Source organism: Phyllostomus hastatus, unplaced genomic scaffold, assembly GCF_019186645.2.
Source record: "Phyllostomus hastatus isolate PE091 unplaced genomic scaffold, TTU_PhHast_1.1 phas_scaffold_12, whole genome shotgun sequence".
NCBI classification, from domain to species: Eukaryota; Metazoa; Chordata; class Mammalia; order Chiroptera; family Phyllostomidae; genus Phyllostomus; species Phyllostomus hastatus.
Genome location: NW_025334007.1, coordinates 10460229 through 10473592, shown reverse-complemented (window position 1 = coordinate 10473592; position 13364 = coordinate 10460229). Strand labels below are relative to the sequence as shown.

At 32.8% G+C, this 13364-nt stretch overlaps 1 protein-coding gene across 6 annotated transcripts in view; it reads left to right on the top strand.

Moving 5' to 3' along the window:
* The window catches only part of CNKSR2 (connector enhancer of kinase suppressor of Ras 2), a 289400-nt gene that overhangs the window by 134728 nt on the left and 141308 nt on the right, over positions 1–13364 (top strand). For all 6 annotated transcript variants that reach the window (XR_006787678.1, XM_045855937.1, XM_045855936.1 and 3 more), the window contains exons 6-8: positions 618–737; positions 8705–8764; positions 13043–13111. Coding sequence is in view for 5 of the 6 variants with exons in the window: in XM_045855937.1 (XP_045711893.1) it covers positions 618–737; positions 8705–8764; positions 13043–13111 (249 nt within the window). In the remaining variant the exon portion in view is untranslated. The remainder of the gene's footprint in view (positions 1–617; positions 738–8704; positions 8765–13042; positions 13112–13364) is intronic.

Sequence of the window (13364 nt, the reverse complement as noted above, 5' to 3'; positions counted from 1 at the left end):
GCAGTTATCATAGAATTTTAGACTGTTCATAGAATGCTGAGAATGCAGGATTGAGGGAGTGCCAGACTTTGCCTGAAGGAGGTAGAAAACTTGATACAAAGATAACCTTGAGCAGGCAAGTCTAGATGACTAAGTAGGAGGAGTTCATGAAGCATATTTGGGAGACTCATCTTCCCTGGACCTTGGCTGAATTTTTTTAGTATTCTAATCATGAAGTAAAAGACAACAAGTTTTTTAAATGATTGAATTCAATTCAATCGAATGGTTGTTATCAAGAAGTTCTCAGATTGTTTAGAAAAATCATTTTATTTTAGGTCTGATGAATCAAATAATGGAACTAGCACATACCCATAACTTTCTTGAATATTTCGTGTCTAGTTCTTATATCCATAATTTAGAATATAGGTGTGTTGTATGCATGAATAATTTTTCACCTGAATACCTTTTTAATATATTATATTTTATAGATTACCTTTTAGATTTTATAGAATAAAATACCAACTACTGCTACAGTTTCTTTTGTTTTTCTTTGTAAAAAAGTTGTAACTAAATATGATTTATGTGTTACTTACAACATTTATTTACCATAATTTTTTCTTTCTTATTTTTGCTTTCAGTGTAAAACCCTTTCTGGAGTCTGTGACCACATCATATCCCTGTCATCAGATCCTCTGGTTTCACAGTCAGCCCACCTGGAAGTGATTCAGCTGGCAAACATCAAACCAAGTGAAGGGCTGGTAAGATATATCATGCTTATCAAAGTCGCCATCCATCAGCAGATAGCAAAAGTTGTGGGCAAAGCAGCCTCTGAAATTGGGAATCCATGAATTTTAACAAACTTTGAACATTTTGGTATTTTTTCTAAAGGAGGTAAGGTAGTGGGATTTTATCATAAGAAGATAAATGAAAATGAAAGATAATTAAACATGGTAATTTCTGAATTACCCTGTTTACTTTGTTAATAATTTAGCTTTTATTGCATTCTTTCATCTCCTACAAAAGTTCCTTAGGTTTAAAGGAAGTTTAAGTTAAGTTTTATAAGAACACCCATGAGAGTGGGTGTTTTGTTTATTTTGCTTTGGTTTGTTCTGGTTTTAATAGGTCTCCCTTTTCTTAGGGTGGTTAAAGTAAACAAATGTGATATTCTTTATAACTGACATCCACTATTTCCTATAAAGGTGAGTAAGCTGGTGGATCTTACAAAAACTAGGCCGGTATCCATGAGGTGTACTTTTTAATTATGTATAATAAAGGTAATCATCTTCTATATTTTGTTCACCTTATTAAAAATTGTATTGCTTCCAAATGTAACCCAAGGGAAAATGTCTGTTTGTTAAGCCTATAGAAAGAAAGCATATAAAATCAATATTAATGAGGGAGAAACAAATGACACTTACAAAAGGTCTTCTGCCAGTTTTAAGACAGATTTATAAAAAGCAAGGAACTAGCTGGAAAACATCTTACACAACTACTGCATGCTAGGTTGGTGCTACAGAATTTCTAATTTCTCCTTGTAGATCAATTTTCTAAGGATGCAATTAGTGATATTTTAGAAAATATGAGTGAAATAAGCCAGGTGGTGAAAGACAAATACCATATGATCTTACCTATAAGTGGAACCTAATCAACAAAACAAATAAGCAAGCAAAATAGAATCCAATACATTGAAATAAAAAACAAACTGACAGTTATCAGAGGGGAGGTAAAAGGGGATAATGGGGGGAAATAGGGGAAGGACCATCAAGGAACATGTATAAAGAGCACATGGATGAAGCCAAAGGGGGTAGGTTTGAGGGTGGGAGGCAAGGATAAGTGGGGCCGGGGACCTTGGAGGAATGAAAATGGAGACAAGTGTACTTGAACAACAATAAAAAAAATTGTTAAAGAAATCTTAGAAATTGGCATTAATAATTTCATTCAGATTATATGTTATTAAAGATCTCTAAGCAGTTTTAAGTTTTTATGTGGTGTCTCTTCTTCAATTAAATATATAAGGTCTGTCCAGAAGGTATCCAGCTACGTAATATGAAAATTAGAGACATTTATTGAAGAAGATACAAGATACAAGAAACATTGTACATAAGACAATGACACCTCAGTCCCCTTCAAAGTAGGGACCTTGGGACCTCACACAGTTCTCCCAATCACCATCAGCTACCTGATGAGATTTTCCTGAATCTCATTGATGGTCTGATATCTCTTCCCTTTCAAAGGTGATTTTAGTTTTGGAAAAGCCAGAAGTCACAGAGTGCCAAATCTGAGCTGCAGGGGGCTGAGTCACCTGGGTGATTTGATGTTTTGCCAAAAAACTCTGCATGGGATATGATGGATTAGCAGGCATGTTGTCGTGATGAAGCAGCCAGTCATTAGTTGCCCATGGCTATGGCCTTCTGAATCATCTAAATAGTTTCCACAGAGGAATGTTCAAGGTTCACTCAAAATTTGATGCAGATCCATCACTCTGCTCACTCAGTCATTTTGAATGCCACTGCCACACAGTACACATCAAGGCCATCTACTGCCTCCCTGACTAGTACAGTGAAGTCCTCATTGTTCATGCATGCATATTCCAGTCCACTCTCCTTGGGTGCCAAGTTACATTGATGTCACACAAACTGTTCTTGTTATATTAACAATGGCTGGACTTTTATTCTTCATTAGCCAAACCCTTCATTGGCCAGCAGTGATTTTTCAGTTTGAAGCCATCTCTTCTATAGAGTGACTTTTCTTCTGATATTTGGAGAATTACTTTCAGATAACCATAGTTCCTCAGGCTTTTGTTGTTTTTACTGGCATCTTCCTGAGAAGATGGAAATCAGCATATCAGACATAGCAAGCAAGCATGTCATCATTGTAAACCATGTGTTATATGTAACATTGATTAGTTTTAAGAGTTTATGTATATAGGAACAAGTATAAAGGACACATGGATAAAAAACTAGGGGTGGGTGGAAATGGGATGGAGGAGGGGAGGGCTGGGTGGGTGGGCTGGGATGGGAGTAAAAGATAGAAAATTATACTTCAACAACAATTAAAATAAAATTTTAAAAAAGAGTATATGCATAACATTTACACACTTATTTTAAGTAATATTTATTATTTTAAATTCTTACTCTTCCTTTTAGCCTATTTTAATTTAAAACATCTTTCTTTTATTTTACATTTCTTTTTTATTTTATTTTAATCACTGTTCAAAAACAGTTTTCTCCTTTTTACTCCCAGTCTAGCCCCCCCCCCACAAAACATCTTTCAACCTATAGTATTAAAAATTTCCCTTTCTACATCTCCCCTTTCAGTTGTTATGAAGGAAAGGAACCTCTAAGCATGATTTATAGAGTGGGAAATTATGAACTAATTACTATGTTATAGTAGAGTAGGAATCAGGACACCTGGATACAAATCACTTAAATAAATACTGTTGTGAGTGTGACCTGGGGGAGGTTGGGGTAGTAAATTTAACTTCCTTGGCCTTTCTCTATCTATCTTCAGACCTTTGGGAGAAGGAAGGGTGGACTAGGTCATCTTCAATGCTCTCTCTAATTCTGAGTCTGCAGTTTCAAGGATGGTATTGATCTGAGAACAAAGCCTGGTTTTTCTCCCTCTAATTTCTACTGAAATCATGGTGGAGGGGGAATTGCTGTGTGAAGTGAGTTAACACAATGCTAATTAATTAACTTTATGAAATATTGATTTTAAAAATGAAGTTATAGCTTTTTATTTCTCTAATTTAAAAGAGGTAGACCTGGGTATGCTCTTTGGAATAATCATAAATATAAAATGCCAAGAAGCAGATTCAGTTAGTCTGGAAAAGAGCTAGAAGAGAAAAGAGAATAAATGAGTGCTTGCCATGTGCCAGTTATTTTCCACACAATTCTATAGAGTAGGTATTAATTTTCTCATTTTTGCAAATGATAAAATTGAATCACAGATCTTTACCACCTTGCCCTGTATCACACATAGGTCATATATAATAGAGACAGGGTTTAAGTCCAAGTAAATTTAAATGAAATTCATCTGAACAGAGCTTGTTCCATTATCCCACATTTAAATTTGGAATTGCTAAATGGGGGTGTGAGAAGTTTAGGAGAATGACTTTAAAACTGGACCTATCTAAACAGATTCTTTTAAAGGACAGTCAGCAGCACTTCACTTGGAAGGTATTTCAGAAGGAAGAAAAGAAAAAATTTAAATTTTGAATATTCATGAGTTAACACAAAACTATTTTATGTTAAAGGGAAGATGACTAAGTAGAAAATTTACATGATTTATACAAGGTATCATTTTTAAATTAGACAACTTTTAATTAAGTTTACTCAGTCACATTTGAATAGATTTGAGGATTTGGGTAACATTTAGCTTGTGCTTAGCCATAAGAGTTGTATAAAATGGTAAGCAAAGAAAATAAATGGAAAGGGGTGGGAAAATACCAAGGTTTAATGAACTTTAATTAGCTTCAAAACATCTGCAGAAGGTCTTCTGCCAGTTTCAGAACAGAACCTCTCTTACAGGCAAAAGGTAGCTGCTTTGTTCTTCCACTGATAAACTTATTAATTGTTCATCAGCTCTCTACCCAATTAGTCAAATCTCCTAGGATTTGTTAGATTTGAGAGTCCTGAGCATTATAAGGAATGGTGAGAAATATGCTTAATTACGATTAAAAATATGAACCTAATTTAAAAAATGCTTTTAAACAACAACAATTAGCAGAAAATTAAAGATGGGAAATGAGAGCTAAACATATCTAACTAGATCAGAGCCAAGAGATGAGTTGAATAGAGAATAAAGGGCTGAGGGCAGTGGGCATCCTTGGGGAAGTCTCTTAGCCTCAGAGAGTTCTTTTGCTATTTAGGCACTTGGACCATCTCCAAATATACCTTATTTCATTAACTTGACTGTGAGGTTTCTTTGGCTCTTATTGGTTAACCAACATTCAGAGACAGAGTAAAGCAAACATCATTTTGGCAAGTGGAGCTGAGTAGAAGGAGCTGTTCAAGTCAGCTCCAGAATTAATTGGTGTTAGAAACAAAGGAAGAATGAATGTTTTGATGAAATGGAATCCTAAATTTGTCTCACTTCCAGAAAAAGGGCCATTTGAATGATATGTGTATGTCCTCTTGGTATTTGACCCTTTCTAAGAGGTGAACAAGTGATCAGGTGTAGTTCTGTGGACTCTTCATTACTGAGAACTTGATTAGTTAAAGGTCATCCAAGCAACTTGTTTCTTCTCTTCCTTTTGGTCCCTGACTTTTGGCCTTTTTTCTCTTTAGTACTACCAGAGGAAGATCAAAAGGATGAATAAGTTAGTTTTGTTATTTTTTCTTCTTTATTAAATTGATTAGAGTAACACTGGTTAACAAAATTATATAGGTTTCAGGTGCAGTCCCACAACACATCACCTGTACACTGTACTGTGCGTTCACCACCCCAAGTCAAGTCTCCATCCATCACCATTTATGCCCCTATTAAGAAAAGCAGTTGCAGAAAATGATTTATTGAACTTAAAAGTTAAAATATTACATAAAAGAAAATATATTCATTCTCTGTGCATTTTAAAAATGTTTTTAGGCACATGTATAAAGAACACATGGATAAAACCAAATGGGGGTAGGATCAAGGGTGGGAATTGGGGGTGGCTGGGGTGGGGGGAAATGGAGACAACTGTACTTGAACAACAATAAAAAATTTTAATAAAAATTAAAATGTGCTTTGTTTCTATTCTACTGCTCATAACTATGAGGTTGCTGGAATTGAATTCTGCATACATTGCTAGATTCTTCTTTATTTAAGCATTTAAACATTTTTCAACCATTTGAAAAAGTAGCTTTAATATAAATTATATAACATTTAACTATGTATAAATAATGATGAGATCCTCTTCCTATAACTAATATATACTTGTTTTAGCTTACAATTGCCATTTTTAAAGTTCCTGGTATATGCAATAATTACACCCAGATTTTATCTCCAGAGTCATAACTAGATTATCTCCATAAGTTTTTATTAGCCCAATAACTATAATGTCATTTCTAAACATTTCTCTTAGGATACTAGACTTTATGATCTAATCATTTATGAGATTATTTAGAGCTCTTGTCAAACTCTTTAATCTGTAATCAGTAATGCACAGTGTTGAAAGAATTGTGAGGGAAATATAATCAACTTTGGCTTACAGTTGTCAAAAGAGATAGGTGATTAAAGTAAATTTGTAAAATATTAAATCCAGTTACTCTATATTTATAAATGCACTGCACATAGTACATGTGTGCTAAAGAGTTCTTAGTATTTTCAAATATATGTTAAACAGTGAACATTTGACTTTAATATCTATAGTTGCCAAATATTCTGATAAGTGAAGGTATACAACTCTCCTGTTAATAAATCAATAAATCAAGATCCTAGTGTCGAGATTATGGTCTGGAGTCAGACTGCCTGGACTTGAAAACTGGCTACACCACCTTGGGCAGACTCCCTAGCCTTCCTTTACCTGTTTCCTTATCTCTAAAACAGAAGTAATGATAGTTTCTATTTAAAATGTAAAACACTTAAAACAGTCCCTGCCATGTTATAACAAGTAGATATTAGTGATGATGGTAACAAATAATGAGTGGTGATTGTTTTGTATGTCCAAGAAATATATATTGTTTTTTTCACTGTCCTTTTCTACTTTATCTTCTCACAGTCATTCTGTGTACAAAACTAAAACAAAATTCAGCATTTAGCTGTTACAAATATACTTTGAGATCCTTTACTAATTTCTTTTTTTAAAGACATATATTTTTTTAAAATATTGTGCTATTTTTAATTTTTATTTTTTAGATTTTTAAATGTATTTTTAGAGAGGGAAGGGAGGGAGAAAGAGAGAGAGAGAAACATCAATGTGTGGTTGCTGGGGATCATGGCCTACAACCCAGGCATGTGCCCTGACTGGGAATCGAACCTGCAACACTTTGGTTTGCAGCCTGCGCTCAATCCACTGAGCTACACCAGCCAGGGCCAAGATCCTTTACCAATTTCACGTCATTTTGTTAATTCCCAATTCCTGGGGGTGGTGAGGGGGAATGATTTCAAGAATCTTGTCTTTTTCTGAGTTCCATATTAGCACCATTATATTTACCTTCCAGTAAATACTGGAATAAATATCAACTTCAAAGGTATGTTATACACTTGTCACCAGTGTAAGCTTGAATATTACCATATGGTCATAGCCAAAGACTACTATCTAATTTCTTAATTAATTTCTATTTGCACTTGCGTTGAGGTTAGTAATTTATTTTATGTAGTGATGAACTTCCATTTAAGGAACTAAAGTTCACAGGTAAGTAAACATCTTTTAAATTACATTCATTTTGTTTCACATTAGAGATCCAGGCTTAGCCATTTTGGGGACTGATACCAACATTTTAGACACAATGACATTATTGAAATGACTTTTCAGAATTAAAACCTACATGATGACTTCTTAATAATGCCATACCATGAACTTGACTGCTTCTTGTTTATATTTTTTTTACTTATTTTCAGTGAAAATACATGTATATCCCAGCATCTAAATGTATAACTAACATAAGGGTGTGGGAAATTAACATTATAGTAACTTCCTAACATAAGTGCTTAAATATATGCTTTTTCTGAAATGATATTGTTGGTTATGTTAAGTCCCTTATATTTCATACTTCAAATTTATTAAAATTAGTATTTTTTCTTTTTCAAATAAATATTTTTAAATGCAAAGTACTTTTATAGGTACAGCTCTTTTAAGTCCTATCACTATCCATAATTTAAAGGTATTGTTTGCTCTAACAGCTTCAGTTTCAGGATTTCTGGATAATTTTTACATTTCAATGAAGTTTTTATAAAATGGCTTTATTTAAATGGAAAATGGAAACTCATCCTCTTTATTGGAAGGGGGTGTTGCCACACATTACCTTTTATTTAATGATATAGAGATGATTGTATATAATTATTACAATTTCATCAATAAGAAATAAAGACAGAAAGTGCAGGATCCCACAAAAGACCAGGAGAAAAACAGTTTACATTAACAGTATTTTATCACTCTTTTGTATCTAGTTAGTTGTAGTTGAAGTGGCTCTGTAGAAGCCTACTTATTATTGTATAATATGTATCAAATATAATAAGCTAACTGCATACCAGTGTTAGAATTTTTCATTGTAATTTTTATTTTGCCACAAAACCTATAGTGTGGATTTTGAGGGCTGATGTGTGTTCTTTCTTCAGGATATTGCATTATGAAGCTGCATCTTACAAGTTTTATAGGCAGTTCACTTACTGAGTAGTTATTTGATTAAGCCATGTACAGCTTTCTTCAAGCTAACATTAGAACCCAGCACATTCAGATAAGAATTTCTTACCAATTTAAAGATGACATTATTGAATCATAGATTCATTCCTGGGGAATGTGGCAATTTTAATTTGATAGGGTTCAGCACTATTGTAATAACTATGTATGGTGTCAGGTGGGTACTTGAAATATTGGAAGGAATACTTTGAAAAGTATATGATTGTCTAACTGCTATTGTGTACCCCTGAAACTAATACAAAATAATATTGAATATAAACTGTCATTTAAAAAGAAAATTTAAAACTCTAACTAAATAATAATTTGATAGAGTAATTTTTTGTATATATACCTGGAAATATGCCAGTTGCTTCACTTTTTTTTCTGAATCTGTCTTTTTCTTAGGGTATGTATATTAAATCAACATATGATGGTCTCCACGTAATTACTGGAACTACAGAAAATGTAAGTATTGTAACATTTCAAATTTGGGGTTTTTTTCTTTTGTTGTTAAACAACCTTATATATCTCACATAATTACAGTTGACTTCTGAGAGTATGAACTAATTAGGAGATAAAACTGGAAATATATTAAGTTAGTAACTGCTGGTTTAGGGAGAATTTCAATCAGTTTATTTAGTTTAGAATAGCAATTTACTTCAAGTAAATCAGATGTTTTGTTTGCAGGCAGAGATTTGTCCTTGTTAAGTATTTTCTGGTTCATGACAAGTTATTGTGACATCTAAAATAATCCATTTCCATCTGTCAAATAGTTTATTTATGCTAAGAAACTTAGCTCACATAAGAAAGAAACATCAGATAAGTCATGCTTTCTGAATACTTTACATATAATTCAGCTTAATTTAGTAGAGGCCTGGTATAATTCATTGGTATTCAGTGAGGAACTCCCTGTACCAGCAGGATCAGCTTATCTTGGGAATTTGCTAGAGATGCAGATTCTCAGGTCCCACCCCATACCTACTGAATCAAAAACTCTGGAGAGCAGCCTGTGATAACTACTGCAAGCAGTGGGTCAGAGTGAGTCCCTGGGCCCCAGTCCTACAAGCAGTTCTGCAGCTTAATAACAGTGTAATTTTTGGCAAGTCACTTACCCTCTCATTAATTTAGTTTCCTAATCTATAAATTGGACGTAAACCATCTGCACTACATATCTCACTAGGTTGTTGTGAAAAATCAAACAAGTTAATGAATGTGAACGAGTATGCTGTAAAGTTACAGAAATGTGAAGTCATTGTGTTGGGCATTAATACTATTATTATAATAGATTTGAATAGTATAATAAATCATTATTCCTGCATTGGGTTGTCCCAGATTTTGTTCCTACTCCTTTTAATGAGGTGCAGATCTTTGAATGTTATTCTTTTAGAAATTCTGACAACATGCATGTTTTTGCTGTGTTCTTTCAAAGAAGACTGAGGTGGAATTGGTTAATTTTAAGTTATTATTGATCTTACCATTTTACTAGCATTTTCTTTTTAAAAATCAACATTGTCATCTAACTCTACTATTACTTTAAATATTTATTGATTCCCCTCCCTACTTTTCTTGGTTTCTATGAATGATGAAACACATAATAATATGCTATAGTTGGCTTGCTATACTGACTTCACATTTGGCATTAAGTATGAGAGGTATGTGAGATCAAGAATATCATTTAAATTCATGTTGTGAACTATTTAATGTTTTAAATGCAGTGAGATACTGTAACCTATAAACTTTTCATTGATTGATCATTCTCATATACTTGTATATCCCTCTGATCATTCATTTATTTATTCATTCATTTTAACAAACCTTTGTTCATATCTTCTGTGTTTCAGGCATGGGGCTAGGTATTGAAAGAATTTAAAAGTTAAATTAGCTTGCTGCTTCTACAGAGTGCAAGTAGGCATTTGTCTGTGTAAACAGGCTATGAAATTTGCATAGATAGACAGTAAAATACAGTAAGAACAGTAAAGAACAGTAAATACTGACAAGTGAAATCAGAGAAGGAATCACAGAAATTGTGATTTTGAACTGTATCTTGAAGAATTGGTAGGAATTTCATTCCTATATTGTCTGTTGTATAAAAAAAGTTGAGCACTATGCTTTGATCATATTAATTACTCAGTAACATTTGATAAATGAACAAGTTATCAAAGAAAGATTGATTCTGTTAGTGGTTCAGATATGAGCCAAATATTAATAGTCCATCACTTAATTCCCTTTTCTTCAAAATATTTTATTATTTTTGGTAGCCTCAGTCATTTGTCATTAGGAGATTTGTGTTGAGTCTTAATAAAGCTACTCACTAAAGTGGCTATTTTGCTTTGCTGTGCCCTAGTTTCCTAGTTTTCTCATATGGAAAATGTGGGGTTTAGACAAAATGATCTTTACGTTCCCTTTTAAAACTAGAAGTCTATAATTTATAAGACTTAGTCCCTTTTTTACTTACCTCTTCAAAAAATTATTTCAGATTCTTTGAATTTTATGTATCAACTATCATTTTCTTTTACATCATGATTAGAACTATTGGCTTGATATTTTTACTTTTTTCCCCTTAGTTTCTTTTTTTTAAGATTTTATTTATTTACTTGTAGACAGAGGGGAAGAGACAGACAGAAACATCAATGTGTGATTGTCTCTCGTGTGCCCCCTACTGGAGACCTGGCCTGCAACCCAGGCATGTACCCTGGCTGAGAAATGAACCCCTTTGGTTCACAAGTCAGCGTTCAATCCACTGAGCTACAACAACCAGGGCCAGTTTATTTTTTTTATTGTTATTCAAGTACAGTTGTCTCCATTTTCTCCAGGAAGACAAATAACCCAATTAAAAAAGGGGCGAAGGACTTGAACAGACACTTCTTCAGGGAGGACACACAGAGGCCCCAGAGACATATGAAAGCATCACTAGCCTTCAGAGAGATGCAAATTAAAACCACAATGAGATATTTTTTCTCTCATACTATCCTTTAAAAACATCAATTGTGAGCCAGACAGCACAAGGACTTACTCTACAGTTACATCTTTATTAAAGTAATGGTTTACAAACTTGTTAGAATCGTAATATAGTACTTGTCTAATTTATTAAAATATACCCACCTCCTAAAAATGCTGTAAAATAAATACAATCTTTTCTTGTTATGACATCATTCTTAGGGTTGGGTTAATATCCTAGATGAACTATTCTCTCAATAGTATAGTGTTACTGCTTCAAACTGGAATTCCCTATGATGTCACCTTGTCCTGAATTGTAGTCTATGGCAAATAATTTTTTGTGGATTTTAAAATTTGTTGAAATTGAAGTTAATATTGTTTTGATTTCTTTGTTTTTGAAATAATTGGAAATTGGAAATGGATAAGAAAATAAAGGAATGAGAAATCACTTTTAAAGTAAATCCTATCCCAGGGTCTCAAATGTAGCATTTTACTTTCCAATTCATCATCATATCATTCTTCATTAGCTTTCAGTAGATACTAATGAATAAATATTACAGTATGTATAGTTGTGTTTGATAGAGAAATTAACACACATGAGTGCACAAGCATATTTTTCATTAAAACACATTTTCTGTACATTCAAGAGTTCATATACATTGAAATATGTATAATCAATAATCAGTAGCCACTAAAGAAAAATAAAAAATAGTATTTTAAATTCATTACCCATACCTATAATATTATACAATTTCTATCTTAGCCCTGGCTGCCGTAGCTCAGTGGATTGAGCGTGGGCTGGGAACCAGAGCATCGCAGGTTCGATTCCCAGTCAGGGCACATGCCTGGGTTGCAGGCCACGGCCCCCAGCAACCACACATTGATGTTTCTCTCTCTCTCTTTCTCTCTCTCTCTCTTTCTCTCTCCCTTCCCTCTCTAAAAATAAATAAATAAAATCTAAAAAAAATAAATTTAAAAAAATTAAAATCAAATTTCTATCTTAAATCTCATTTTATTTTCTAAAGACTTCATAAACTTGTCACATTAATTTACCAAAGTTGTTTTTTGCTTGTTTACTTTTGCTTTTAGTCTCTTATGAGAATTTTTAAAAAGTGATGAAATTGCTACCTCTTGTGGAAATGCAGGCATTTTAGTTTTACTTCATGTGGTTTTATTTGCCAATATATTACACTGTATGAAACATAAGAAATGTGATGTTCTTATAATTAGACATTTAGATAGAGAATGTTACATAATGTAACTTTTAACTTGGTTTTCTAAGTTATTCAGAATCAATGGTATTAATAATGAAATAAATTAGTGATTTAATCATCAGTTGACAGAGTTCTAATGCTGATCATAAGCATGTACTTGAAAATATTTATTTGCTAAAGCTAGTGTGAATTATTTACATTAAATAGAAAGGATCAAATTTTAAAAAGATAATGTTTTGAATTGCATTTTTGAACCATTTTCCCAATAGAGCCTACTAGGGTGGCCTGTATAAAGTTTGCACTGGCTAATACTAATTATTATTCCCCCTTTATGCTCTCAGAAACATACTGGTCTTTTATAACATAAATATCTATATATATATTGTTTTGCATTTCTACTTTCCATCATTAGTTATACATAGAATGCAAACAGTATATTAAAAGCTAGTAATCTTTTTTTAGCTTAATTCCCAGAAGATGATAATTAAATTATTGATCTAATTTAAAGAATTGAACTTATTATAGTGTTTCAGAGAGAGGAGATGACTGATAAAATTTATGTTCTTTATCATTTCCTTTATGTTACATTTAGTCACCTGCAGATCGGTGCAAAAAAATCCATGCTGGTGATGAAGTGATTCAAGTTAATCATCAGACTGTGGTATGTATAATTACCTTCTGAGTCAGTGGGAGGAAGTAATATAAATATTTCCTAAAATTTGAAAAAAATCAATGAAATGAAATGCCTGTTTGTGTAGAAAATAGTTGAATAACCTTTAAAAATAATTGAATAACTATTCTTCTTAATTATTTGATGGAATGTAAGGCATAGTTTTAAAAGAACATGAGGAATTTGGGTGATGACTGAGGTTAGATATGCATTTCTATATGGACAGCTACAAGGTAACATTATG